Source organism: Polyodon spathula, chromosome 30, assembly GCF_017654505.1.
Source record: "Polyodon spathula isolate WHYD16114869_AA chromosome 30, ASM1765450v1, whole genome shotgun sequence".
In the NCBI taxonomy this organism is placed as follows: domain Eukaryota; kingdom Metazoa; phylum Chordata; class Actinopteri; order Acipenseriformes; family Polyodontidae; genus Polyodon; species Polyodon spathula.
In genome coordinates this window covers 6,963,389-6,990,849 of record NC_054563.1, presented here as the reverse complement: position 1 = coordinate 6,990,849, position 27,461 = coordinate 6,963,389, and the positions used below count along the sequence as shown (strand labels likewise).

Sequence of the window (27,461 nt, the reverse complement as noted above, 5' to 3'; positions counted from 1 at the left end):
TGACTTACCTTGGAGGAAATAAAAGTTTAAGTAAACTTAGTAAAAATGGAGACGTTGTAAAAAGCTCAAGTTGAGTTACTGTTTATTTGAACATATCTTCGAATTCCTCTGTAAGGAGGCTAAACCTCATTAAAGCACTATACAGTGTTAACACCAGCCCATGAAGGAGGTCTTTGAAATCCTGCAAGTTCACAAAGGGCCACCTAAGAACAGATAAGGACACATTTATCTAGTTCTTTCACCAAAGGGAAAATAAAATTAAAACAACTAGCAAACACCCAGGCATAAGTTTGAAACTTTAAATTATTTTTTGAGGTGTTTATTAGTAGTTTTCTAACATTAATCCATTGATTTTATTTTCACATAATAATGTGTAAAACAGTTTAGAAGACCTGGTAAACCTGGCCCCAAATGGTCTACCTGGATAAACTTGCAACATATGACAAAACACACACATTATACCAGTCTTGGACCATGTAATACAAGGAGGTGCATATCCATATAAGATGATACAGTACTGAACATGAAATGTTGTAGTTTATAACCTAGAAAAATGTTTTTGCCTCTTACTTTTGGATGTACAAATCTAATGTATAGCATTTCACATTGTAACATACATTACGATACATAATTTCTATACAGCTTTTCCTTTAGTAATTAAAAAATACATGTATTTTCTCTTTGTACAGGTTTGTGCTGGTGCATTTGAGAAACTGAGAAAAAAAAGCCTTCCGTAACAGAATCAGTTGATGTCGCCATCTAGTGTCAAGAGTGCACTTGCACACATAAGGGGTTTGTGCAAAGTAAATGCTGCACTGTACTGAAGAAACATCTAATTAAATCAGCTGGGCTGGCTAAAGAGCCATTTCAAACCATAAAAGTATCTGCCTAACGTGTAATGTTATTTCAAAGAAATTTAGTTCAGTTATTCAGGAAAATTGAATGCATTTCCATGTACCCATTTAGTAATAAAGAATTATAGCAATATATCTTTCAAATATTTATTTAATGCATAATTACAATAAACAGAAAACAAAATGATATCTGAATCCTTTATTAATAAGTGCTTTTTTTTTTGGTTAGTCTAAGTATGGGCAACTTAATTCAGGTAGTATTTTACATTAAAGTACAAAACAAACAAACAAACAAACAAAAAACTAATAGCACACAGCAAAAAGCAGAATAAAAACGTCTGCAGATTTACAGCCCTAAGGTTCATCCCTTTAAAACTTCGAAAAGTGTCTGATTTTGCACTAGAGATCTGCTCGCACCAGTACAGACATAATACAAGTGTCCATAAATACTTTTAAAAGAAAAAATGAAGAAATACATCTACATTTCTTCAAGTATATTCATTTAGAAACTAAATGGCTTCAAAATCCACCGCTTGCTCATTTTTACCTTAAGTGATTAGGAGTTGTGTTCGGATCATGTGTTTTTTGTTCCATAAGCCTCGCTTCCATATTTGTGTATATGAAAAATTATTTTTAAAGTGAAAGAGACTGATACACTGTGTTCATATACAGGTAGTGTTCCAGATGGTCTTTTCTGAATAAAAAGTTATAAATCATCTTACCATATATAAAACAAATGTAATAAACAAGGGCTTGAATTGTTCACTTTTTTGTTTACTGAAAAATAACACAATGGAGAAGAGAACACTTGAAGACCACTTTAAACACATAGCTTAAACAAAACAGGACGAGTTCATAAATTACAAATCAGACAACCTAACACTGGCCTTTTTCATATCGTTACAATTCCATGAGTCAAATGATCTGAACTTTATTTCCTAACTGTTTTTGTGTGGGACAGGATGGTGATACAGAATGAACAATGAGCACAGAGGAATTACTGACTGAAATCAGCAAAACTGTTAGTGCGTGTGTTTAGTGCTTATACTAGGTGAAGGGAAAAATGACACTGGCTAACACTAAACGAACTTCTCCACAAAGAACTGCCAAAGTTCCTCAATAATCCTGACCTGAAAAAACCACCTCTTCCATTCAGTGTTGTGACAAATTCTGTTGAGCAGTATGGTGATTTTGTGATGAGAGCTGTCCACTGACAGCTTTGATGAAAAATCACCTTCCTGGATTTGAGGCTTGTCCTTTATAAAATGAAAGGCATTCTTTCACTAGACCCCCTCGACGTCATTCCTCATTTATTTATTTACATTAATAAACTACTCACTGGAGGCAATCTATTCTATCAGTCTATTCTGGCACTTAATCAGTTGAATAATCATACAAAATTCAAGCCCTATTTTTAAGATTAAATTGGTTAATAATGCTCTTGAACAGCAGCAGTCCCCAGTTTTTCCTTTATGACAAGGGCTTCTGAAACACACCTGAAAAGCTCAAAAGTTGGTGTGTCTGGAGATTCACAATCGGTACGAGTTGACCTCTAGTTAGCAGAGATTACAGTTTCCAAGTCTTCAGCTGTTGATGCACTGTGGTGGCACGGCTGGAATCTCAGGAGACAGAGAGAGAGATGGAGGGATGGGTAGATATGTGGGGGAAGAGAAAGGGACAGCGATTGAGGGAGAGAGTAAGAAGAGTCTCCCCAACTGATCAGGGAATAGCAAACTGCACAACCAAATCCTCCTTCGCGTCCACTTTTATCTGTGAAAGTGCACTGTACGCATATGCAGCTATCTTAGCAACCTGCACAAAAAAACAGAGAGAAAAAGATGAATTCCCCAAATCCTTCCCGTCTTGCACTTCCATTCACTATAGAGGTGATCACTGTTATTGCATTTTGATTTAAAAAGATGATACTTGGTACCAAAAGTTTGTTACAGGCTAGAAAACATGTTGGTCAATAGGAGAAGCAGCTGGTTTGTTAATGTCAGGAAATAAACCTTTCACTGTCCAAGAAAAGGAGTGCAACACAACTTGAAAATAAGGCATGGAACAGAATTTTGAAGCCAAGTGTAGTGTTTGATGTTTCAAGATGAAAATGCATGCATTTGCTTTAACATGCGTCTTTCAAAACTGCACATTTGGAACCTCTCCCAGCACACCTATACAAGGGACTGGACATCACGGGTAAGCAGCACAACCGACAACTAATACAAAATCAAGGAAGTGGTTCTACCTGTTGTATGTCCGAGTATGGCACAGGTTCACTGGCGAGCACTTGATGCGGCTGGCTGGTTAAAGAGGGCAGAGGAGCAGGCTTTTTCTGTGACAGGCCGTTACTGAGCACTGCCAGTCTTGTACTGTGTTAAAGAGAAATATACAGAACTAAAACCGACTTAGAAATAAAGATATATAAAAGCGATAAAAAAAAAAAAAAACATACGACTTTTTCCAAAATTAACTGCAGATGAGCAAAAGGCAAAAGGATGTGAACTGAACTTGTACCACCCAATTTATGGCCTGTACTTTCTGTGCAAAAATTAAGTTTGCTCTTTGTGGTGTTTTTTTTATTCTAAACTTTTTTTTTTTTAATTTTTTTCTTTTTTTTTTTTTTTTTTTTTTTTTTTTTTTTTTTTTTTTAAATCAGAATTTTACTGATAGACTGAATTTATTTGTAAAGCTAAAGAGTGGGAGTGATAAAAGTGGTTACCTGCATCACAGAACTATAGAATGTAATATAACTCTACACTGTTTTCAGAGCATATATCAGCAGATCAGCTAAAAGCGCCTCTACATACTACCACAGCGTTTGGAGCCAGGCTCACCTGTACTGTCTGGCTTTATCCATGTACTCGTGCTGCTCCATTCCCTGGGAGTCTGCTGCAGACACATCAATTATATTCCTGGAAAAGGACACACAGAAAACCAGGTTTTACTAGAGTGCTTCCATTCAAGTAAAACAAGCCCATTCCTCTCGACCAACTTGATTCACTCACCCTGATTAGCACTAATCTTGAAATACCTTTCCACTCCTGGTCTTTGCTCCATCCATGTTCTACATGTGTATATAAATGAACTAATTAAACTTCCACACAGACCCTGAAGTAGCTAATTATATAATGTCACCTGTTAAACCTGGAGTGGAATGGCCCCCCAGGACAGTGATTGGACACCCCTGCTTTAGGTCATCAAAATACTTTGTTTTAATAATAGATTTTTCTTTTTTTTGTAATAGAATCAAATTATGACAAGATGTCTAGAAGGAATGTTTGATTTAGCTTTCTGATAAGCCATAACAGCCTTAACATAATGGGAAATGAAAACCTACTTTTCTACTCATTACTACTTTTAAAGCTATATAATGCCATGTGAGCCTGACCCAATAGCCAAATTCAGCTCTAGGTCACCTAAATCTGAGAAAAGTGCAGCTTTGGATTTACTAATAGAGAAAGAAACACTCAGGGATTTCTCATACACAACTCAAGTGCAACCACAAGGGGAAAAGTCATTCAAACTTTTTTTTTAGGTTGAAGCTTAGTTGACTTACAAAGCAATAAGGTTGCTCACTGATTTTGTTAAATGTTATTTAGAAATAAATTAGGCACAAACAGGCTTGCACAACTGAAGAGGACTGATTTCAGCTTTAATGATTCCTTCCTTACATAAGACAACATAACGTCTTTTTAATTGGCTACAAAAATACACACACGTAAAAAAAAAAAAAAAAAAAAAACATTGTCCAGTGCCTAGATACTTAAATTTACAACAGCAAAAGAATTATCAGCACCCTTTGAAACTTCCAGACGCACTCTCTCTTCTCCTCTCTATTGAATGGACAGTGCTCCAACTGACCAATGAAAAGATTGTGTGGGTGTGCATTAAAAGTTGAGACTACAGTTTATTATGGATGACAGAGGGGGCTTTCGTTTCTAGCACTATCTATTCATCATAACAGTGAATAAAAGAGAAGTACTGTATTTGTGAATTTGCCCAGATCAATACTCACAGTGCTGTCTTTGTGAGGATAGAGGAGAGGAGTGCCTGCTCATCTGTCCGGGCAGAGGGAAGGCTTGCTGAATTCCGCTCTGTCCCATTGGTGGACTTACTGGGCGGGTTAGAGGTTGGGTTTAGTAGTGGCTTTCGCTCTTCTCGATCCTAAAGAATATTAGACAAACAAAGAGACACAATTGTTGTTATTTACTGCACTTTCTTACATTTACATGATTCTCTTGTTTGGGTCAAACTCATTTTCAGCTGCAACAATAAAGCCAGCAGCACTCTCATGACTGCTTTGATGAGAATGAATGTTATTGTGATTCTGTATGAATCTTTGTTATTGACGGTGCAGGTGACTGCACTATAATTGGCCAATACACAAGGTATTATTTGACATAGCTAACCTTGAGATCAAGACAGAACATGCATGCCACTAGTTTCAGCTACAGGAGCTGTGTGGTTTGTGGTTCATGCACATATTCTCAGCCTCTGCATTAAATGGTCAGAGGATAAAATTATAAAATATAAGTCACTAAAAAAAAATTAAAAACTGGCAGAATTAAATATTTTCAATTATGCTTGTACAGAGCTGTTGTGACAAAATATACAAAACTAAAAACAAAAACGCAAATGCAGCATTTTGGAAAATATACGATTTGAACCTGCGAATAAGGGACATACAGACAACGTTACAAAAGCAATTAAGGTTAGACAGTATAGGCAAGAGTACATTTAAACCTTTTCTGAACCTTGATCAATTTATTTAATGATCATATAAACAATGAAAATCAGCCAGTCCTAACATGTCATAGTTCAATTTCCTTTTTTTTATTTTTTATTTTATTTTTTTTTATATGGGCTACATGGCACACTGAGATGGGTGCAGTTGCCTTGTAGTTCCTGTTTTTAGACTGCTCTGTGGCTCACAGTTAAAAGATGTTGCCTAGAAACCATAACTTATGGATTGTGGAAAGTGCTTAAAATGTTTCTGATAACTGCCCATGTGTCCATCACTTTTACTGTACATTTCAAATATAGATGGGACTGTGATGCACTGACTCACTTCTGTGGTTTTATCTGTTGTGCGATTATGTTGGGTTCATGTGACAGATGCTCTCTGAGTCCTCCACAAAAAACTATTATGTTCTAAATATAAAATACACAACTTGTCTTATATAGCTGATTCATCATGGGAAATATATGGGGTTTCAACAAACTGGTCACTATAGTCAAATGGTCTACATGTTTGACTGTGCTGTTCTACTGCTAGGGGGTGGCAAAGGCAGTAGAACTGTAGCTGCCAATGTCAACCCTCTTAGTTAAGAAATACTGTACAGATCTAACCAGTCAGTGTGGTCAAATTTGTACTCCATCTCTTCAGTTTTGTGATGTAAGCAGTGGTCACCAATGAATGTCACAGGGTGTACCACACAGTAACGTGCGACGTATGTCATAACAGTGAATGAAACTCCAGTTGTTGCTATGCCATTTTTTAAATTCCGAAGGTAGTATTAAATCTGTGTCCCATCAACAACTGTCGTCTTCTCAATCCTTAGTGTGCCTCTTAGCAGCCCAAGTCGCTATCCCTCTGTCTCTCTCAAGTCCCTGCTGTAAAATGAGTTTGTGTGGCTGCTGTCCAATATCGCTAAGTTGCTAGCTTCACCCCTGTAGCTGCTTACTGTGCACCCTTCACCCAGGCCCTGTGTTGTGACATTTCCCTGTCGGTGTTCCATATCGCCGACGTTATTTAGCGTCTCCATGACATAAGTTATGTTCTTATTATACCGATTTTTTTCTTCAGCTAACATCACTTGCAGCTTTCCCCTCCCACGCTATGTTACACAGTTAATGTTTACAGCGATTTGTTTGTCTGTCTGTCTGTGTCAGTCTGTCTCCAGTACCTGCTCCGTGGCCTCAGTCTCACTGCTGTAACAACAACCCATAGTGTCCGGTGGTGATGTCGGCTATCTGCCAAGAGAAACGACTTCAATATCCAGCTTTCTTCCCGGTAAACAAATACAAAAAACAAACTCAATTCGGGTTTTGAAGGAGAAATAACTGCTCCTTTTCCTCGGGTTCATCCACCCTTCTCCTCTGCAAATACGAGAATCAAATCACATGACGGCTGTTCTGGGGCAACAACTTATAATATCCGGTGAACACGAAGCTCTCTCGGGGAAGGGAAACACCCTTATCACGTGATAGGGACCATGTTGTTCTGTTTTTGTTTTGTTTTTTACTGTTAATCAAGCAAATAGTGTTATATGAAGATACATACTTAATAATAATATTATACCATATGAATTTTGTTATTTTAAATTTTAGCTAATGTATGTAACATTATTTTAGTTTTCTGTTTTAGTTTATTTTTTTTTTTTTATTGATTTATGTGTGTATGCCTTTTTGTACTCAAGTCAAAGCGGTAAATAAGTAACATCCTGATGCATCTAGGTAAAACAAAAGGTTCTTTACATCATGTCGGTCTCATTGGAGAGGCAATTTAACAGGCTTAATATGATTAATGCTGAATACTGCCCTTAATATTTAAGATGACTACGTCATTAGTAGGAGAACACTGGGACCTTATCAAGATGCCTTTTTTTAACACCATACTTAGTAAATATTTAGATTTGAAGTGTATTGGGTACACAGTTTGAAAACAATGTGGAAATGTGCTGTCCCTCGTGAGTGATCACTGACGTATACTCTAATATCTGCATCTCCTTGTTGCAGATGCTATAGTCAGTTTGCGTCCCAGTGAGAAAGACAGTCGGTCTGTCAGACTTTGGCTGATAGTAGCTGCTTGGTTGGCAGATGCTTCCATGTGCAAGACTGCACAAACTATTGCTATTTCACGTGGGGGCCATTCCAAAGTCATCATCACTATTGGTAAATTGTGAGTAAGAGTGTTGTACCCTCTACTTCCTTGAAGGAGTTAGGAAAGAGGTATGACACAGGCCCGGTTTTTGGGACGGAACTGCATAACAGTCTCGCGTTTTGATTTATGAAATTAGCCGTGTGTAGCGTCGTGACTTCATCTTCCTTACAGTGAGAGAAAAGTCACCAGTTTTGTCCAAGGAATTTACAGCTAGAATGTTTCAGCTTGATTCATCATCGTCTGACATCCATGATGTAATTAAGAAGTGGTGATGGTTTAACAATGTTAATTACAGATTTAAAAGGAAGGTAGAGTAGCAAGCCTAATTATAAACAACCTGTCTTGCATTTTGTGTTCAGTCACAGCTGAGTTTGAGATTGTGCTAAATAACAATAAAATACCTGTTTAAAACAACAGAAACGTCCTGTGCCCTCTACCACCATCCCAATGTGTCCACTTGCTAGTCAAAGAAATGCCCCTTTTTCGCACCTTCTGTTTGAATTAGAAATTGTAAAGCTGGTGATACGGAACAACGAACCTGTTAGAGCGCCCTTCTAGTCAATTAGCGCACCCCCTTTTATGGTGTGAGTCATTTGCTGGAGTGAAAAGAAAGGCTCATTAAGAACCCGATCGGCATATGTAGGAAAAGACACAATCGCCCGTTTTCTCATTGGAAATAGTGATATTTTGAAATTTACCTGTCCTGGTCACAAAAGCAAAGTTTGTGGGGAAAATAATAGCCATTTTCTATACTTTTGAGGCATAAGCAATTAGGAAATAACACTTACTACCCAGGAACAAAAATTGTGTTACATAGTGTTATCCAATCTTATTGGCTGCAAACACCTGAAGTAAATCTTTGTAAGCTAGACTGTTGCAGCTGCTAGAAGCATTACAATATGGCTGCCATGCACTTCAAGCCTCCTAGTTGGCAGCTGTCAGACTCCCTTCTGAATTTCTACCCCACAGTTGTCCAAACATCCTGGATTACAGCAGTGCTGCTGGCCTCCATGTCAAATACAATAACATGCCTGTATCCAAGCACACTCGACGCTTTGAAATAGAAATCTTCCAGTTCGTGGACTACAAGACCAAGCACCGTTTGGATGAGGAAGTGAGTATCTTGTAGTGGTTGGGTGCTGTGCAGGAAAACCCTGTCCTGGCAAATCAAACATAGTCAAGAGTTGCTCCTGGTCATACTGGCCTCATCGCTGTTGGTGAAGGAACCTTCATTTTGGATGAGAATGTGCCCCATGAACAAACAGGTAAGTGATTTGGAGATTGTGTATTAAAACAGTACTAGCCTTTTTCATGTATTGTTCCCTTGAAGATGGAGGTTACCATATTTTGGTTTGGGCTAAAGCCAGACCTGAAGCTTAATTTATTTCTCACTTGAACCCAAAATGCTTTGCCACTAACCTGTTTCTTCCTCTTGCAGAGAAGCAATTGACTCTTCCATGGTCTCCTGTGGCTGCTTGGTTTGCTGGTCTCGGTATCTGTTGTAATTCTCTTCCTCAAATGGGTTGTCTTGCAAATTGTCAGATCCCAGAGAAGCAGTCTCTAACTTGAATACACCTTTATCTTGTATTGAAATTCTGTCTCCTCATTGTGGGTTCTTTTAATTTTAAATTCCTGCACCCAATGGCTTCAAGCAACAACGGAACAAGGGTTGCACACCTAATCCCTTTCTGCTGTGAATTGGCATTTTTAACATGATGCCACGTATTTTAATATTGCTGTAGATTCCGGCAAATCTGGCCAGATTTTCTCTTCAGTCTTTAAGCCTGAGATTCAATGGGCTCGCCTGAGCACCTTTCTACAAAAGGCTGAGGAACCAGCAGCTGCTGCTCCATTTGCCTGGTCTCTGCCTCAGAGGACACCCAGTACTGCTGTGTGTGTGTTTTTTTTTTTTAAACTGCAAAATACAGGTAACCACATTGGTGCTGAATTGTTAACCATCCTGCCCTCGACACTGCAGCTGTGCTTTTGCAAACCTCAGCAAGCAGTCACCATTTCAAAACGCTAGTGTATTGAGAGCAGGTGATGTTACACCCTCTGGGGGGGGGGGGGTTTTATGGTTGGGTACACCCTAAAACTTGCCCTTCCTCCTTTCTTCCCCCTCTTGCCATTCTTGTGGGGTTTGGTCTGACCTCTCCCCTTGCAGTATACATCTAGTACCCTCTACTCTCCTTTTTTTCTTGTTTTCCTAAGGTGGATGCAGTGATTAAACCAGTTAAACTGCAAGGGGAAAATCCTGCAAATCAGTTGTTCCCTTGGTGGTTGAGACCAACTGGCCACACATGCTGTACTCTCCAACAGTTCATTAAATGGCTGGTTTCATCCCAATATAAATGAATGTGGTAACCCTTTTTTTTAAGACAGAACATTTTGCTGTCTGGTGACTCATTCCTCCTAATCTTAATGGTAAGGTATGACCTGGTATCCCCATGAATACAGGAGATGGCTACCGACTGTTTGGACTGCCAGGTGGTGCCCCCAGGAGCTCTAGTCGAATTTAAGGGTTGACCACACCCAGAGTCCACTAATGTGTGGGTGCTCTGTCGCTATACCTACTGTATGCACCATCTTGTTGCGGTCACACCATTTGGTCCATCTAGCACCTCCATCAATTGGGAGGTTGGCTTTTCCATCTTCCTTAATAGTGTTACTCATAACTATACCCAAAAATGTTGTATTTCAGTTAAATGGATATTTCAAAACCAGTAAGTCTACAGTACTTCAAATAAACACAGCAGTTATAGTTGTACATTCACGTTGTAAAAATGTATTTTTGCTTTTTAAATTGATTATGCAACATGTTTATGGTTTTAAATGAGAAATCAAATTATATTACTTTTAGCTTTTTTTTTTTTTTTTTGTAAAATTAGCATTTGCTAATTCCCCACTCGCAGGCAAGGCCTTGTGTGTTTCTAGCTGGCAGTTGCATTAATGTTCTTACTATAAGAATCTTGCATAAAGGGATGTATGGTCTTTTGCAGGTTGGATCATAACAAATTCAAGGTTATGGTTAGTACTAGAGGAGATTACGATATTTCTTTTGCATTTGGTAACACTGACTTTCTGATTTTGCTGTGCATTTAAAATGTAGTATGAAATAATGTTAGGCTAATTAGATGTATGTGTATAGGTAGCCTATACTATAGGCTATACAATATTATTGGTAATGTACAGTATATAGGAGTTGGAGGTTGGGGACAAAGCACACATTTTAAAACATATGTGCTAGTGGTCTAGACCTGGAACACTGCCATTAATCCTGCACATTGGCAAAGTTTCATAGTCATGTACAGTAAACTATGTGTTTGTCAGTTAACCCTACCCCACTCTGTCTTAATGGCTTGAGATCTGCCAATTAATCACTAGTTTATACTGAGCATTATTAGTACATAATATTCCCCATGGACTGTCTAATTATAAAACTGCAGTAACAAACATCTTAAATTAACTTTAATTAATACAGTGTATTCACACCACTAAAAACTGTGAATTAGGTTTGAGAATGTTGAGTCTTCTGCTCAGTTTCATTCAGCTCCAAGTCACAATTGGTCTTTAACACGACTGTGAAGGAGAGCAGGACTGTGCCACTGTTGTGGTGTGATGTTTAAAATAGATTAACTTTAGTTTCCAATTAATAAATCTCACCTGATATTCTTTACCACCAATCCCTGACCCACAACAACTTTGGGAACATTTGGAGCAAATTGTAAAACCTTAAGACAGTGTAACCCTTTTCTCTTGTATATTATTTCACACAGAGCTGACAGCAGCTGGTTGCAGCCAGATACACTTTATTCCCCCATGGCTAATGGAAGACTCTAGGGGAATGAATCTAAACCCATGTCTGCTGAATGTCTTAGTAAGTCAAGTCACTACTAAAGTTTCCCATGTAATGAGCCAAATCACCATCCTGAAAACAGGTATCCATACAATATCTACCCTTTCCTTAAAGGACTGAATAACAGCAGGGGATATGGAGGCAGACCCCTCCCCCAGCACAACTCTTACAGTGACAGCATACATAGCCTTTCAAACTGAATTTACCATTGGGTTACACCTGTGAGTAAGCTGTGGGAAACTGAGAGAAGTATATTTTCCACGTAAAATCAACACAATTTACTGTACAATTCTACTATTGTGAGGCAGGGAAATAACAGACAATTGCGTGTGTTTCTAAAAGAACGGGGTCAGTTTGCAGATGTACATATAAAGCTGATTACATTAGAGATAAACCAATGAATCCTGTAACAAACTGAGTTGAATATATCTATCTATGTATATCTCAAGCATGCAAACAATTAGATGTAGGCCCTATGCTATTTGAAAGAAAAAATTCAATCACCACAAAAAGCCAATTCGTGCATAACGTGACAATTTATATACAGTAACAATCACCCATAGTTTATTAGTAAAGCAAAATACTACATATTTCAATTCAAAGGTTCTGGAGAGCAGATCTCTTTCTCTCCAATGTTAAAAATGCCTCCAAGCTTTCCCAGTCGTGGTGGCGTCATATTCCTCGACAGACAAGGATCAATCAAAACGTGAGACTGTTGTGTGGTTCTATCCCAAAAAACGGACCTATGTCATACCTCAAAGGAAAGGTATCCCTCCAGAACAAATTAACCCTTGAAGACTTGTCATGTCCACTCAGTGTCACACATGCCTATTCCACACAATCACGAACTATCAAGGTACATTAACACACATGTCACTTTATGGATTTCTTCAGTGAGCGAAATTCCTATTTTAATCAAACAGCGCAACTATCAAACAATTAAATCAAGTAAATTAAATTTTCTTATACCTTAAAACACTGCCTTTATTGGGAGCAGTCCCCTTTAAGTGACCTGCCACTAGATGGTGTGCAAACAACGTTTCACACCCTCAACCCATCCACCCCCTGCACCTCTGTGTGAACATCTTTATTGAACAAAGGGTTGGGCTGCAAATCACCCCTCAGCTGTTGATTAACTTCGGGTAAGAAAATAAAACGCTGCCAATGAAAACTCGAGGGCAGCTTCTGAAAATCTTAAAAAAAGAAAAAAAATGCAATACGAACCAATCACAATGATGCAAACATAATAAAAAAGTAAGTGGACAGCCAAAACAAAAAACAAAAAAAAGAAAAACACTATGAAACATTGGCCTATGGAACCAAATCGTTCTATTCATCGCTTTTTGGTTTTATATTAAGCCCGTCACTATATAGCACCGTTTGTTGATTTTAGGAATTGTTCTTATAGTAGCATGAACACAGAGTTGCAGAGAAAGCCCAAACGAAGTGGGAACATATGGTTTTATTTGGAAAGCCAGGAACACTTCTGTACATGCATACTGAGCCCTAAACATTCCATTCTTAATACAATACTCGTTGTGCGCTACAAAACCGAACTCAGAATTCAGCGTGTACATTGGAAGAAAAAATCCCCGTCTAAATAAGGTGGAGGAAGAAAGAAAAAAAAAACATTTTAAATGAATAAACCAATCAATAAAAACATCGCATTTACTGAAAATAAGATAATAAAAAACAAAACATTTTACTTGATACATTTAAATTAATGTCTCACACAACAGGCTACACATACTTTTAAATTCTCAGTTTCCAATCAGCTCTACAGCTGCACTCAAGAGAAAAGTGTAAATTATATAGGGGTTTTACAACCCCCAATAAACCTGTCTCCATGGTCTTAAATTACAGAATGTTTTCGAAAACACTCACAGGGTAGTGTCCCCGCCTTTAAGCCTTTAATTAACACATAAAATCCGAGCATTTCCAAAGAATCCGACCCACAGAAGCATCCGTTCAACAACAAAGGCAGAGCCAGCATACTGCTGTTGTTTTCGACTGGTAATTTTGCACAGGCTTGATTTTACATGGCTAGGAAATGTATATATTTTCAAGGACCGTTTCCAAGTAAGAAGTAAGGAATCACGACTGAAGGTAAACAAATCCGCGCCCCTTGTTTCAACTGAAAACTATAGGCGAGTTATCTTGCACAAAGGGTCGATCACGGTATGGGACTGCTGCTTCAGCAAGAGGAAATTAGTTGTAATGATACAATAAAGTTGTAAGATTCTGGATAAGAGACTGGTGATAATTGGACAGCCTGTGTAACTCTGCGTGGGATAAGTTAAAAGCTGACCGTGTTGTGGGTTAATACCTGCAAGTAGTCGTGCCTTTAGCTGGTGGCGACCAATGTGTACAAAAACCTAATGGAATAGTACGACTGATCTATTCAGAACATCGAGGAATTTCAAAACGTTAGGGAGAGAGGACGATCCCTTTCGGGATTCCTTTAATGTGTGTTAAATACTTCCGTAACGCACATGAAGAACTGGAGTTGCATTTGTGAACAGGAGGGCTATCGTAGTGGCTACCTTTTATATTGGCAAGGGATCAGTGTGTGTTCCCAATGAAGATTAAAAATCAGGAAATTGTGCATTGCGTCAAACTTGAAAACTGACAAGACATTAAACCAAATAATATGCAAATAACTTGTGTTAACAATATCGAATTACTCGTTTCAAATAAACGACAGGGAGCCTGTGAAATACTATTTGTAGAATAAGAAAAGTGCATTTCAAAGCCCTCTTGCATTTGGAATAACGTTGCAGCAAGAACCACGCCTGAACTGGCAAATAAAGTTGAAGGATTTACGACCTTTTCCTCGTATAACTACATGGGGAAAAATGCTGTTTTGACTTGTTAAATTCTGTTCAGATTTTAAGTTTTCAAGACTGAAAATTAACAATCAAAATGGATCTCCTCTCGCTCCCCGCCTGTATCCTAATACTATTTTGGACTTTATTTACCTCCGGATCTACCTTCCCCTTCTCAGTGTCGGATTACAGCATCAAACGGTCAATTTGCAAGCCCATTCCTAGCACCATGGGTCTCTGTCATAACGTGGGCTACCGTGAGATGCGGCTGCCCAATCTTCTGGGCCACGATACGTTGAAGGAGGCGCAGCAACAGGCTGGCTCGTGGGTGCCCCTGGTCTCCAAGCACTGCCATCGTGACACCAAGAAGTTCCTCTGCTCCCTCTTTGCGCCCGTATGCCTGAGCGAGCTGCTGGAGCCAATCCGCCCCTGCATGAGCCTCTGCGAGGGGGTGCGGGACGGCTGCGTGCCCGTCATGAGCGCTTTCGGCTTTCCATGGCCCGAGATGCTCAACTGCAGCCAATTCCCAGCGGGCACCGAGTTGTGCATCCCACCCTCGGGCGGCTCTGACGAGACTCTATCCGAGAATTCAGACGAGAAACAGGAGGAGAATCTTGGTAGGAATGTTATTTTACGGGAAAATGCATTTCTGACCTGTTTGTCGCAGGCATTGCTCTCTCCTTCGGAATAGCTGCATAACCAAACAGCTGGCTGGCGTTGAGGGGACTTGACACACGAGCAAGAGCTACAGGAGATATAGTTGCTAACTATTGAGTATAGTCAGTCTTAAACTGCAAGGACAGCTCATTGTGTATTTTCTAGAGCATGGAGCTATTACAGGGCCCACAATCCTTTCCAGACAGAACAATGTTACAGTTCGAATGGGAGTGGACCTGTTGTGGGCACCAGTCTGTTCTCTTGGATATTTATATCGCTTGTTATAAATATGTTATAATATGAGATACTGCATGCAATTTAAATACTATGGCTTATTATGATCTTTCTAGCTCAAATTGTAGGGCGGTGTTGCCCACATTGTGGTTTATGATGTGTTTTGCAATACAAAAGGAGCTTTGTAACTCATTCGCTATATGGTGAAAATGTGTCTGAAGTTTTCAAAAGAGTACATTTTTATGATCTCCATGTGGGGATTGATGCATTGTATTAGTAAAGCATGTCTTTGGTCTGTGGGGTTAAACAAGCCCCTTGGTCCACTTGAGCTGGAATGACCCTTAAGTAAATGGGGAATTGTATTATTATTTTTTTAAAACAATGAATAGGTTTGCATGCTGTAAATACATTTTTCACAAGAAGTAACAAATTAAGAAAGTAAAACCAGCTGTTCCTTCCCACAGAGACACTGGTTTGTGATGCCTGCAAGTCAACCGGACAAGACGAAAATGAGATCCTACAGAACTACTGCAAGAATGATTTTGGTGAGTTCAATGTTGAGTCATGGTTGTATGCCATCATAAACGATTACAATTGTTTTCAAAGGAAGGTCAGTTCTGTGGAATAGTAACCTTGCATTGGGTGATTTAGTCCATATCAAACTAATAGCAATATACTAATCTACATCTGTGGTGAAGGCTCTGGAAAAATCCTTGCCCCCAGACTCTCGTATCTACACATTACATCCAGTGTGATCTTAAATTGCATGGTTTCAGTTTACCGCCCTGCAGCTATTACCACAACTAATTGAGTTTGACACTGTTGTAAAATATAAGGTGACCAGCTGTTCCTGTATGCCAGTCAGCCAATCTGAACACATGGGAAAACAAAGAATATAAACGACTTGAATAATGAATAAACCACATCAGACAAGGGCCTTTGTTGACCGGCTTTGTTTTGGCCAATGCTTAGGCTGAGGAATTTGGAAAGGTGTTACTTTATGTGCATTTCTGTCAAGGTACAACACTATGTAAGGTCGATTTTAGATGTCAGAGTTCCCAGTGATTTATTTGCTGGAAGAGCTCCACTTAACCATTAGATATGAATTGTGGAAGGTGCCGGCAGCTCTGAAGTGTTGTACCTTAAGAGGCGTTTCAGGAACTGAAGAACAATGGTGTGAGGGGTGTAGGGACATGGAATTTCAGAACTTAGTTTCAACACAGGAGATTAAATCATGTTTGTGTTTATATGTAACTAGCAGTGAGACTGAGGGTACGGGAGTCAACGGTGGAAGGGGAAGACAGAAAAATTGTGGGCGAGGGCAAGAGCCGGATGCTTCTGCGCAAGAATAACCATGCGGAGGAGGAGGAAGCGATACTCAGGAGCGCCCTCTGGCTGCCTGGAGGAGGAAAGTGCACTTGCGATGAGCTCTCTGATACCTCTGACACCTTGCTGGCCCTGGCGAACAGGGCAGGGGACAGGCTGGTCCTTTCCAGAGTGGTACGCTGGCAGCGTGGGGACAAGGAGCTGAGAAAATTGATGCGTATCATCCGCAAATTGCAATGCTGACACCCAGCAACTCAACAAGTGTGTGCGTGTGTTCCACAGTTTAGAGAAGAACATGCTTTTCTACTGCATGTTAAAGTACGTAGAGCGAAGAAAATAATTTCAGTTAATCTTACCTGTTATGTATTGCCATAGGTTTGCCTGTGTTAAAGACACGCATGCAATGGTACAGCTGAATAACATTTTGTTTTTCTTTATCTCAGAGCTCCACTTGAAGAGATTGCATGTAGAAACACAGTTGATGTTGAAAATAGAAGTACTAAGATTCAATGACAAATTTTGACTCTAATGAAAAAGCAAATTCATGTGTGCATTCCTCTAGGAGAATGTGAGATCCACTGCAGTTATTCTCTTCATAGCGGCTGGTGAGTTAACAGACATCAGCAGGCCCGTGTGCTACAGAGCTTGTTCTTTATTTCGATGGTAAGACGTTCGTCTTTGAACTATCGCTTTTCCATTGGGCTGATATGCCAATTCATTGCTCTCCAAAGTGATGGTAAGATTTACTGGAAATTATTTGTTAGTGTAATGTACTTTAAATGAGTGATGAGCAAGATAAAAAAAAAAATTTAAAAACCTAAACAAAAGAAAAAACATTATTTTTAAAAGGTGTTTTTCTAGTTCCAATGTCCAGGTAAATGTACATTTATTGTTCTTTTGGGGCCTTCATTAAATAAGCTGTTGTGTTAACAGAAATATTGTGTGGTAACAAAATAGAACAAGCTGTTGTTGGCTTCTGTGCTTGGCTGCTTGCATGCATAATATTTAAACTTTTTAATCTAAACCAAGAGACCAGTGGGCCCACACAATTGATTTAAGTTTGCATTGTCCTTTGACAGGGAGCCTTGTTGTAGTTTGCTTTAGATATTCTAGTTAAAAATTATGTACCCATTACTGAACCCTGGTACAATAAATGTATGTTTGAACAAAACAAAAAAAAAGATGTGTTTTGATTTTGTATTCTATTTTGCTTCTCATTCTTCCAATAACCTCACAATGCTGCGTAAAGAGATTTGGCACTAGTATAGAAAAGACTGCTCCACTCAACCACAGACCAGTAAACTAGTCTATTATTCTGTCTTTACTTGGTTCCAGTTTTGTAACAAAATAGGTGTTATAATGTTTTGGAAATACAGCATTGTTTATTTTGACTGGTTTGATTTCCTATCACAGAAATGTAAGTCGCACTTTGGCTTGTCACATTTATAATTCCTGTTGGTACACTTGTTTCGTATTGACTAATTACGCTGAAAAAGCATTTGAGAATTTGTTTAACTCTTTCATGCATGGCGACCGCATATGGGGACAGATACAAAAAACTCTCTTCTAGTCTTTATTTAGGGACAATATGGAAGATGCAAATGCATCGTAGCCTCTTAAGAAGAGGATGCATTTCCCCCCCCATAAAAAGCAATGTGTCCAAAACAATTTTTTCCAGCTATTTTTAGATATTTCATGCACATGGTAGCAGGAGAGTCCCCTGTCTGTAGCTTAGTGACTACCTGTAACCAGTGAAGCAGAGAACTACTGTTATTATGGGTGACGGTGATGATGTAGTAAGAGATATGGTGTGGCTGGGGGTGATGAGAAACTAAAGGATCCATAAACGTATGATACCTTTTGATTAAAGACAGCGAATTGTGTAAAAGAAAGAAATGTGAGACTTCTATAGTACAGTGAACATTTCGATCTTTCTAGTGAATTCTTTCCACATGCACCTGTCACACAGAACATGATCCCTCTCCCTTTGCACGTCTGGATTGTTCTACTGGCTGGAGGTCAGTTATCAATAATGCATGCTCCCTATTTCCTCGCTGTGACTTAAACTGGAGCACAAAGCAAGCATCTCTCAGCCATCAGTCCAGCGTACCACTCCAAACAGGTGAGTAGGAACTATGTTTTACTGATTGCTCGCAAACATGCACCTGCCTAGGCATTCCTGTGTTTTGTGAGTGTGCTTATGCAGGGCTTGCATTTTAATAACTTTATCTTCCAGAATCATGTCTGACGAGAGTAATAATAATATGCCAATTACTGTGTTATTTGACTTGGCAAAATAAAGCCTTGTTTATACATTAAAATGGTAATTGAATAAACTTAAGAACTATATTTACTTGTATACGAGTAGGCCATTAAACCAGCGTTTAAAAACCAGGCCTTGTATATTTGCGTATTTTAGTGTTTGTTAAGGTATTATTGTTTAACTGCATGGCTATGTGCGTAGGTTGCACATTGGGTGTTTCTATGCATTAAGTACTTTGTTGCCAAGCTGTGAAAGTATATGACCAGGGGTGTTTTCACATAAGAATAATTTGTGTAGAAAGAAGTTTGTGCTGGTGTTAGATAAACTATATTCTGGCTTCCCACTGCTCCTGACAATTCTTCGCTAGCAGCTGGAGAGGTTTGTATTTGTGGCTGGAAAATGGGCTTCAATGACAGTGCAGTTGTATCTGAGAAGGAGCTCCCGTAGATCAGTATGGTCATCTTTGATTACGGGTTGCTATCATTTTTGGCCAGTTTGTGCAATAGTGGAAGTTGTAGTAGAATGAAACCACAGTAACTTTTTCATGTACCTAGTATAAACAAATACACAGTGGTGCCATGTTACAGTAACATATCACAACCACTGGGCTGTCATAATGCATTTGTTTGCCATTGCTGGTAATGCCGTGATCTCTCAGTGGTTCTGTAGGTAATGTATTACAATGGCATCCCAGTGATGTAAATGATCCAATGCATTATATATAGTTTCTGCTCAAAAGAGCCAACTTCCCAAAATTTCGGTATGTTCAACATACCTTTATCAAGGGAAAATGTGTTTGGAGAAAGAAAAAAAAAATGTGATGCCATGGTAACTACATTTACTTATTTCTATTTAAATCTATTAATGTGTTAGTGATGTAACTTGCTACATAGTTAATGATGCAACAGTCTACTATTCCTTTCTATTTAAACATTAAGGCTTCAGGGTATTGATTCCATTTATTTTCCTTTTAGTCTTCTGTATTGTGCATCTAATTTTTATTTATTCTAAAACTAATTGTAGATCATTCGTGTTGTTTTCGTTTGTTGAAGCGTTGAACTATTAGTTAATTTACTTTTATTTCTTATGTTTGATAGGTGATTCTGTTTTCTTTTATACAATGTTGTACTTGTCTCTCCTACGTATTTTATTTTGTTACGTTTTTGGCAAAATATAGCGTAAACAAGGTTGCTAGTTTTGCATGACGATTTTTTTATGACTGAGTATATATTTTCTCTGTGCGACTTTCTCTTATCTTTACAAATATATTTACACACTTTACATGTTCTCTTACAAGTTTAATTTCCTTTTAATGTGTCTGTGATCCGTTTATGTTTACTGTGGACCCAACTGTCAGCTAAATTTGCATCCCTTAAGTATAAGTAAATGCTTCCAAACTATTCTTGAAATGTTGGGTAATAACTTTTTGAATATATTGTTATTAATGGTATTCAACCTTATTTTGTCTTTTGTTATTGTGTATTTTAAAACGTTAGCGGTAAAACATTACTTTTTCAAATATAAAACAAAAACATGTATTACATTTATTTTTCCAAACAGATTGGAGATGGTGTCCCCAGCAATTGTCCTGGCTTTCATCCCTTTGATCATGACGTTGATAATCCGGTACCGGCACCACTTCCTGCTGTTTTACCGGGCCGTGCTGGTTCGCATGGTGCTGGACTGCACGACGGGTATCTCCCGTGAAGAACGGGCGTTCCAGTACCTGCTCACACATTCCCTCCCAGGGGACCCGGACAGCATCCTGGACACATTCGACCACTGGTCCAGCCGTGTGGAGTACATGAGCAACATTGGCCCCAAGAAAGGTACTAGCTTCAACCATCATCCCCCCCCCAAGTCTATTTCTTAATACTTACAAGTAAGGCATGAAAGTTGGTAGAGATTTATGGTTTAACATCACAAGCAGTGTATTATCCTGGTACAAAAAAATTGCTTTAGCAGCTAGTATTTGCCCCTGACCGAAATTAGTCTCAATTCCCTGCTCATGGCTGTATGTCTTCACCTCCAGGTAAAGTTCTGGACCGCCTCATTACGGACAATGCCCCTCTGATTGTGCTGGAGCTGGGCACGCACTGTGGCTACTCTGCAGTCCGTATCGCCCGCGGACTGCCCCTTGGTGCCAGGCTCTATTCTGTCGAGATGGATGAGCGCAATGCCGCCATAGCCGAGAAGGTCATCAGATTGGCTGGATTTGATGATGACACGGTGAGCTATAAGTCGTAGATATCTTGCACGGCTAACATACACCTTGGCTTTATGACTTGTACATATTTCCCATTCACAAAGTTTGTCTTCCCCGGTCTAGGTATCTATTTAAAATAATGTATGGATTTTTATTTTAAATAAGAAATGGTAGTTTGGTTTGGTAGTATGTCTAGAATGCCTCAACACCCAATTTGACAAAGCTCTGATATCAGTCAGCTAGATGGGTTGATTGGCATCCTCCTCGTTGGTAAATGTCATGTTCTTAAACTTGCATATAGTGTTAGCATTTAATAGTTACTTAAGGGGATTGGTTCCCTGCAAGGGGTATTACGAAGTAGTGATACAAAACATTCCATTAGAATGTTTTAGATTTAAAAAAAAAAAAAAGTAAAATATTATTAATGTGTAAATAAATCTGCAATTACATTTTTGTATTCAAAATGGCAATAAAGGCACCATTATCAGTTTCTGATTTATCAGGCATTACCTTGGTAATTGACCTCGTCTGTATAAGAAATGTATTTTCAACAGTCAACAACCACAAAGTAATGCCCTCTCATCGCAGGTTCTGTTGGTTTTGTAAAACATGACAAATGATGTCACTGGGTTTCCTCCCCCAGGTGGAGCTGATTGTGAGCCCCTCAGAGGAGGTGATCCCCCAGTTGAGGGAGCGCTTTGGGATTGACTGCCTGGACTTCGTGTTCATGGACCACTGGAAGCGCTGCTACCTGCGAGACCTGCAGCTGCTGGAGGGGAGCGGGCTGCTGGGGAAGGGAAGCATTATCCTGGCAGACAACATCATCTTCCCTGGGGCACCGCACTTCCTGCGCTATGTCAAGAGCTCCGGCCTGTACCAGCACCGCATTCACCAGGCCACGCTGGAGTACTTCCGGGGTATCCGAGATGGCATGGCCGAGCTCACCTTCATCGGAACCAAGTAGAAACCCTTCTGTGGCAAGAAGAGGCAGCTACCTGCTAATTTACTACTGAAGGGTTAATACTTGCTGTGATAATCTGTCAGCGCTTACTTAATTTTTTTAATAAATATTATGTCCTTACTCAGATTTGTATTTAAAATAACACAAATTTGATTAAGTTAGTAGGACTAGATTATGGCTAGAATTTGTTTTGCGGGTTGGTTATTTAAGTTACTGTTGCTTCCATATTCGCACAGAATTCTAGCTCCTTATGGTAAGGTACTTTCTGGGGTCAGCAATAAGTAAACTGAAATATAGTGTATCTATACCACCTTATATTAGCTTTTATTTTTAACCGTTTCCTCATACAGGGTAAAATGAGTAACATCGTGACTTTTTCTAATTAAGAAACATGAGAACAATTGCTTCATATCATGAATTCTAAAAGACAAACTTATTAGTATTTTATTTTTAAAAGATTTAAGGTTCCTCTCTTTCGGTGTGTTTCTTGCAGAATATTTTCTTTAAGTGTTTTCGTAATACTGTACAGAATGCCTATTTGTTCATTACATTTTATATATCAGATCTTATTTTCAGAATGGTTTAATATTTAATTAAATACTCGTTATTGTCCAATTATTGAGCTTGCCACTGCCAAACTGGTTAAGTCCTTTTAAATATGTCAGTTAAGGGGAAGTCATTTTAAAGTCATTGTTTTATATCGAATATACAACTGACCTATTTTCTTGACATACCCTTGTATCTCACTCTCTAATATTTATGCTCTTTACAGAATCAAATTCCATCTAACGGTTCTGCTGGGGAATCATAAATATTCAAGCTTCGCTCTTATTATTTTTTTTTTTTTTTTGTCAGCTTGTCTCTATGGCATTGTTCCCCATTAATACACTCCCTGCAATCTATTATATTGATTTTATTGTCATTTTTGCCCTGGTAGTAGCAACGTTGTAAATCAAAAATAAAATGCTTTAAAACCCACAAGTTCTTTAAATAACATTTGACTTTAATTTTTGTTTTAAATAGTAAAATGCAGTAGAACAAACCAGAGTAAATCCCACACATGGAAGCTATCCAACTTTGTTACTGTATTCATTGTGTTAACGCTCAGCAGGGACACCTGCTGGTTGGTCTAGACAATACAGCAGCATGACAGTTGATGATTGTCAGTGCCTGCTCATTGATCAGTTGTGTATTAAATATCATAGTTGCTAGAAACACAAGTTCATCTCTAATGGGCTTGGATGTGTATGTGTCCTGTATAGAACACTCCAGAGTCAATTTGTAATACCAGTAAAAGCACACAGTACAATATTACCGATTCCATAGCACCATTAGGAAACCAACCTATTTTCACATACTGTATGTGTCTAGTGGCTGTGTGCCGTTTGTAAACACAAGCGTAAAGTGGTTTGCAGCATTTAAACATTTCTGGACAAGTGCCTCTCCTGCTGTAGAATGGTTATCCCTATAGTGTTGGCTTGTTTCTTACATTCACTTGCTGAAGCAGAAACAGTGTTTATGAAACAAAACAAACAAGCAAAAAACAATCCAACGAAACCATATACTGCAAGTTAAACAATGCACTCAACATTCCACAGCAACAAGGTTCAGAGCATACAGGGCCAATGGCAAAGGGCTGCGTCCTTCAAACCATGAACCCTTACTGGGTACTGGAAGATCACAACAAGGTTCTGGGTGTTGTTTTTCACTCTAGTACGGGAAGGAGGGTCTAGATCAGGGGTCTCCAACCCTGGTCCTGGAGAGCCCCTATCCAGCAGGTTTTATAGGTATCTTTACATCATCAGTGGTTAAAGATCTGGAACATCTGTTAATTGAAATTATTGGCTTAATTAGTCAAGATTAAGTAACAGATATTGGTTGAAATGAAAACCAGCAGCCACAGTAGCTCTCCAGGACCAGGGCTGGAGACCCCTGGTCTAGATCATCCACTGGTCCTGGTCCTGATCTGCTCCTTCCATATCCACCTAGGAGGAACACATAGCAAACAATTACATTTCTTTTTCTATATATTAAGTAAGAATACCAGACTAGGAAAGCTGGCCACATGAAAAAAAACAAAAAAAAAACAAACTGATAACACAGCTGAGATTTAATGATTCAATGCCCATGTATCTTCAAGCAAACATGACACCAATCATAGCATACACAGCACTTGTATTAGCTAGAGCAGCTACAACATTTCTCCAAATGGAAGTGTTCAAATTACACTGGAAGGAATCTGTAATTCCAATTTCAAAAGCAAGCCAACGCATACAGACTGCTAAAATACATTCATCCATCAAACTACCAGAATTAAATGCATCAGGTTATTAGGAGCATAAAAGGTGGGGCTGCTGTTTGTGTGCTCCTCTTGTGCAAGATCATTTAGTCCTGGACTATCTACACGAACCACGGTATCATTTTAAAGTGGGCCTGGGGTGTTCACATTATTGTGGCTTGAATGTTTTGATAACCTCATTGATGTAATGGTGTCACGTCCGTATGGCTGTTTTTAACAGCCTCCGATTAGCTCTAATCTTTGGCTTACCTCATTGATCTCCCCGTCATCAGGAGACTCTGTATAATCATTCATCTCGTCCATGTCCTGCATGTCCTCGTCATCTTCAGAGTCCTCCTCGCTGTCTTCGTCATCCTCATCATCCTCTTCCTCCTCATCATCAAAGTGCTGTCAAGTGGTCAGCATGGCAAACAGTACAATCAAAACTCAGTTAGTCATACAAACCCATTAAATTACGGTTATGGTAAAATGACGGTTACTTCCTTCGATTGTTTGCAGTTTTGCTTTGGTGGATGTTTCCATAGGTATAGCAAAAGCTGGTTTCTCTGGGATTTCTTCAAGATCACCACAGCTAGCCTGGGGCACAGTCTGACGGGGACGTGTCTCAGGTCTTAATGCTATTACACTGTCAGGCCTTGTAAGATATACCTTTGCATGTTATAAACAAATGAACAGTCTGATGCCTACAAGTTAAGCCAGTCCATTCACAAATAGCCATGTAAAGTCCTGCAAAATCTCTACCTTTTAAAACTATAACTCAAGAATCTCAACATATTTTTATCCACCAAATGCAGCTTTATTTTAAAATGACAATATAACAAGATGCTGCACTCGAAATGAACCACACGTAAAGATCTTTAAAGTTTTTTTTAAAAATCCTTAATGCAACAAAGTGAATATCAAAAAGCCACATACATTCTCAATCCACCAAACAAACAAAAATAAAAAGTCCTGTAAGTACATTTGGTACCTCCGAGGCGGGCTTCCCAATAGGCACCAGGGTATTGTCTTTCTCAGCTATGCTCTGGAGCTGAAAAGACAGGGATTATAATCACAATTAAAGAAGGAGGACTAAAAACTAAGCCTGTTGTCTGAGCCTAAGTAAATAGGAGGCTTAAACAAGGAGTGGTTTGTTTATTGACCTTACTAATCATTTTTCAAATATTTTACACTAAATAGTCTTACTGATTTGTATTTATTAGACAAAATCTATTTTTTCAGATATCAAGTAAAGACCAAGTGAAAAGTTGCTAAACGAGTACAAGAGTTAGGAACACATTCCAAATGCACCAACACAAGTCATGTTCAATAGGGCGTTGAATAAATGTGTTGGTGCACAAACAGCTTTTTTTTTTGGTTATTAAAGCGAAATTCTCATGGAGAGGAGCAACACCCACACTACGGCAGGCAAGGACCAAGTCAAATAGAGAGCGCTTTATTTGAAGACATGGCGTATATTCAATTGATATAAAGAGTGGCTGACCTAAACACACCCAAGAGAAACGCACACGCGCACACACTATTAAGCAATTTAGTTTTTTTTCTATTAAATTAATTAAAGAACGACAATATTTATATCCTCCATTGTCAATTAAACCCCCACATCTAAAAGATTACAAATAATGGGCAGGACAAACCTGTCTGAAAACAATTCCAACTCATGCAATTCTTACTACAATTGTTCTGGTCTGGCTTGCATTAGCCTCATCTGTCAAATACATTATTATTTTACAGGCTATTTTATAAGCACCACATACTTAAAGGGGAGTGGTTGTACCCAGATAGCTCTCTTCTCAAAAGGCTGAAGGTCATTCCTGACAACATATGGCAGGTGTGCCTTCTCGCGTGTTACTGCTTGCTTGATTAAACCGTGATGTTGACAAAGAAGTGGGAACTGTTCATCAGGCAAACAGCCCGACAGATCAATCACATACAAACCCACGCCTGGTGCTGTTGCTCCTGCTGTTGAAGCTCGTTCTCATCGACACAGGGCCGGTCCAGGTTAAACCAGAGGGACTCGGTCATCCGCGGGAACAGGGAGGGGAAGAGTGTGGACATTCTTAAGAGAGAGAGGGCAAGATCAACTTCACAAATAAGCCACTCCAGCTCAAGTGGACCACATTCCTGGGAGCTGCTTCCTCCATTTCTTGGTTGATGATAGATAAACCACAAGTGATTTAGAAAACGTGGTCAGTTGTGTGAATGCCCCCAGTATCTTAACGCATGGGGAAACTGGGTAGGTTTGTGTTAACCAGCTAAATAAATGTAATAAAAGATTTTGAATAGCAATGGGCCGATTGTGCTACACAATTTAACGCATAATCTAATAATTTATAAGTCAACACTAGAATAACAGTATTCTTTTCTCAGGCAATACATATCTCATAGTACTGTATCACAATTGTGCCGCACCCGAACACTGAGTAAGTAAACCATACGGAGTTTGCCTACATGAAAGAGACTACGAAGACTATCCTTTTTGTTTTGTTTTGCTTTTGTTCCACTGTCCAGTACATGAATCGTTTACCTTATAAAACACTGCAAGTTGCAAAACAGTTTTTAATTTCAGTTAACACCTCGTTTATGTTCAGATATGTGCGATCACCATACCATGATACAGCGTGTCAATAATAAATAAAACGCTGTATTATAAAAATGTTGCATCATCAATTGAAACTAAATATTAAACTTTGATATGAATACAATGTACATGATTTGAGTTAGTCTGCAGTTACACAATTATCACCCATGAACAGAGGATACAGGGAATGTACAGCTATAGACATATAACATTGTGTGTTTTTATTTTAACACAAATGTCCACAATACCGTAAAAAATAATCCATGTTTTAATTTCAGTTCAGGTCTTGTCTTTGCTGACTTAAATACTACACTTTTTTTTCTTCTAACTCCACCGTTTCATTTTTAGAATTTGGGTTTATAAAACGTTTATGTCAATTGCAAAGTTGATTATACATACCTCTCAGTAAAACCTCTCAGTGTTTAAATTCAAATTGTTTCCCTTCCGGAAGTCTGTGTTCACTGAATCCGAATCCCTCTCGCCTTGTGGTAGTACAGTTCCGCATGAAGACTACCC

At 38.9% G+C, this 27,461-nt stretch overlaps 4 protein-coding genes across 6 annotated transcripts; 2 read left to right on the top strand and 2 right to left on the bottom strand.

The window, feature by feature from the left end:
- Window positions 1-1,041: 1,041 nt before the first annotated feature.
- On the bottom strand, window positions 1,042-7,004 carry lamtor1 (late endosomal/lysosomal adaptor, MAPK and MTOR activator 1). The gene is made up of 5 exons (XM_041233035.1): window positions 6,761-7,004; window positions 4,870-5,018; window positions 3,689-3,766; window positions 3,100-3,223; window positions 1,042-2,666 (listed from the first exon to the last, which is right to left on the bottom strand). Exons 1-5 carry the CDS (start codon window positions 6,800-6,802, stop codon window positions 2,574-2,576), a joined length of 486 nt encoding a protein of 161 aa, XP_041088969.1. The 5' UTR covers window positions 6,803-7,004; the 3' UTR covers window positions 1,042-2,573.
- Window positions 7,005-13,531: 6,527 nt separating this feature from the next.
- Window positions 13,532-17,782, top strand: LOC121302671 (secreted frizzled-related protein 2-like). 2 transcript variants are annotated; one of them, XM_041232717.1, is made up of 3 exons: window positions 13,532-15,035; window positions 15,774-15,854; window positions 16,571-17,782. In XM_041232717.1, the coding sequence occupies exons 1-3, from the start codon at window positions 14,516-14,518 to the stop codon at window positions 16,876-16,878; spliced, it is 909 nt and encodes a 302-aa protein (XP_041088651.1). In that variant the 5' UTR covers window positions 13,532-14,515; the 3' UTR covers window positions 16,879-17,782. The 2 variants fall into 2 exon arrangements, with proteins under 2 accessions (XP_041088651.1, XP_041088650.1); XM_041232716.1 differs by having other exon boundaries at window positions 16,568-17,782.
- Window positions 17,783-20,451: 2,669 nt separating this feature from the next.
- tomt (transmembrane O-methyltransferase) lies at window positions 20,452-23,870 on the top strand. The gene is made up of 3 exons (XM_041232675.1): window positions 20,452-20,727; window positions 20,931-21,127; window positions 21,748-23,870. The coding sequence occupies exons 1-3, from the start codon at window positions 20,466-20,468 to the stop codon at window positions 22,066-22,068; spliced, it is 780 nt and encodes a 259-aa protein (XP_041088609.1). The 5' UTR covers window positions 20,452-20,465; the 3' UTR covers window positions 22,069-23,870.
- Window positions 23,871-23,932: 62 nt separating this feature from the next.
- anapc15 (anaphase promoting complex subunit 15) lies at window positions 23,933-27,431 on the bottom strand. Of its 2 annotated transcripts, none has more exons than XM_041232839.1 (5): window positions 27,345-27,431; window positions 26,303-26,423; window positions 25,326-25,394; window positions 24,614-24,751; window positions 23,933-24,050 (listed from the first exon to the last, which is right to left on the bottom strand). In XM_041232839.1, the coding sequence occupies exons 2-5, from the start codon at window positions 26,420-26,422 to the stop codon at window positions 24,003-24,005; spliced, it is 375 nt and encodes a 124-aa protein (XP_041088773.1). In that variant the 5' UTR covers window position 26,423; window positions 27,345-27,431; the 3' UTR covers window positions 23,933-24,002. The 2 variants fall into 2 exon arrangements, with proteins under 2 accessions (XP_041088773.1, XP_041088774.1); XM_041232840.1 differs by having other exon boundaries at window positions 23,935-24,050; window positions 25,335-25,394; window positions 27,345-27,428.
- Between the last annotated feature and the right edge of the window lie 30 nt (window positions 27,432-27,461).

Excerpts from the sequence above, each read along its gene's own strand:
- lamtor1 (XM_041233035.1), bottom strand. The coding sequence starts at position 6,802 with ATGGGTTGTTGTTACAGCAGTGAGACTGAGGCCACGGAGCAG. Across the intron at positions 5,019-6,760 it reads AGACTGAGGCCACGGAGCAG|GATCGAGAAGAGCGAAAGCC; the intron begins GTACTGGAGACA and ends AATATTCTTTAG. Across the intron at positions 2,667-3,099 it reads CATACTCGGACATACAACAG|GTTGCTAAGATAGCTGCATA; the intron begins GTAGAACCACTT and ends TTTTTTGTGCAG.
- LOC121302671 (XM_041232716.1), top strand. The coding sequence starts at position 14,516 with ATGGATCTCCTCTCGCTCCCCGCCTGTATCCTAATACTATTTTGGACT. Across the intron at positions 15,036-15,773 it reads GAAACAGGAGGAGAATCTTG|AGACACTGGTTTGTGATGCC; the intron begins GTAGGAATGTTA and ends TCCTTCCCACAG. Across the intron at positions 15,855-16,567 it reads CTACTGCAAGAATGATTTTG|CAGTGAGACTGAGGGTACGG; the intron begins GTGAGTTCAATG and ends ATATGTAACTAG.
- tomt (XM_041232675.1), top strand. The coding sequence starts at position 20,466 with ATGGTGTCCCCAGCAATTGTCCTGGCTTTCATCCCTTTGATCATGACG. Across the intron at positions 20,728-20,930 it reads CAACATTGGCCCCAAGAAAG|GTAAAGTTCTGGACCGCCTC; the intron begins GTACTAGCTTCA and ends CTTCACCTCCAG. Across the intron at positions 21,128-21,747 it reads CTGGATTTGATGATGACACG|GTGGAGCTGATTGTGAGCCC; the intron begins GTGAGCTATAAG and ends TTCCTCCCCCAG.
- anapc15 (XM_041232839.1), bottom strand. The coding sequence starts at position 26,422 with ATGTCCACACTCTTCCCCTCCCTGTTCCCGCGGATGACCGAGTCCCTC. Across the intron at positions 24,752-25,325 it reads CCGCCTCGGAGGTACCAAAT|CACTTTGATGATGAGGAGGA; the intron begins GTACTTACAGGA and ends ACCACTTGACAG. Across the intron at positions 24,051-24,613 it reads ATGACGGGGAGATCAATGAG|GTGGATATGGAAGGAGCAGA; the intron begins GTAAGCCAAAGA and ends TGTTCCTCCTAG.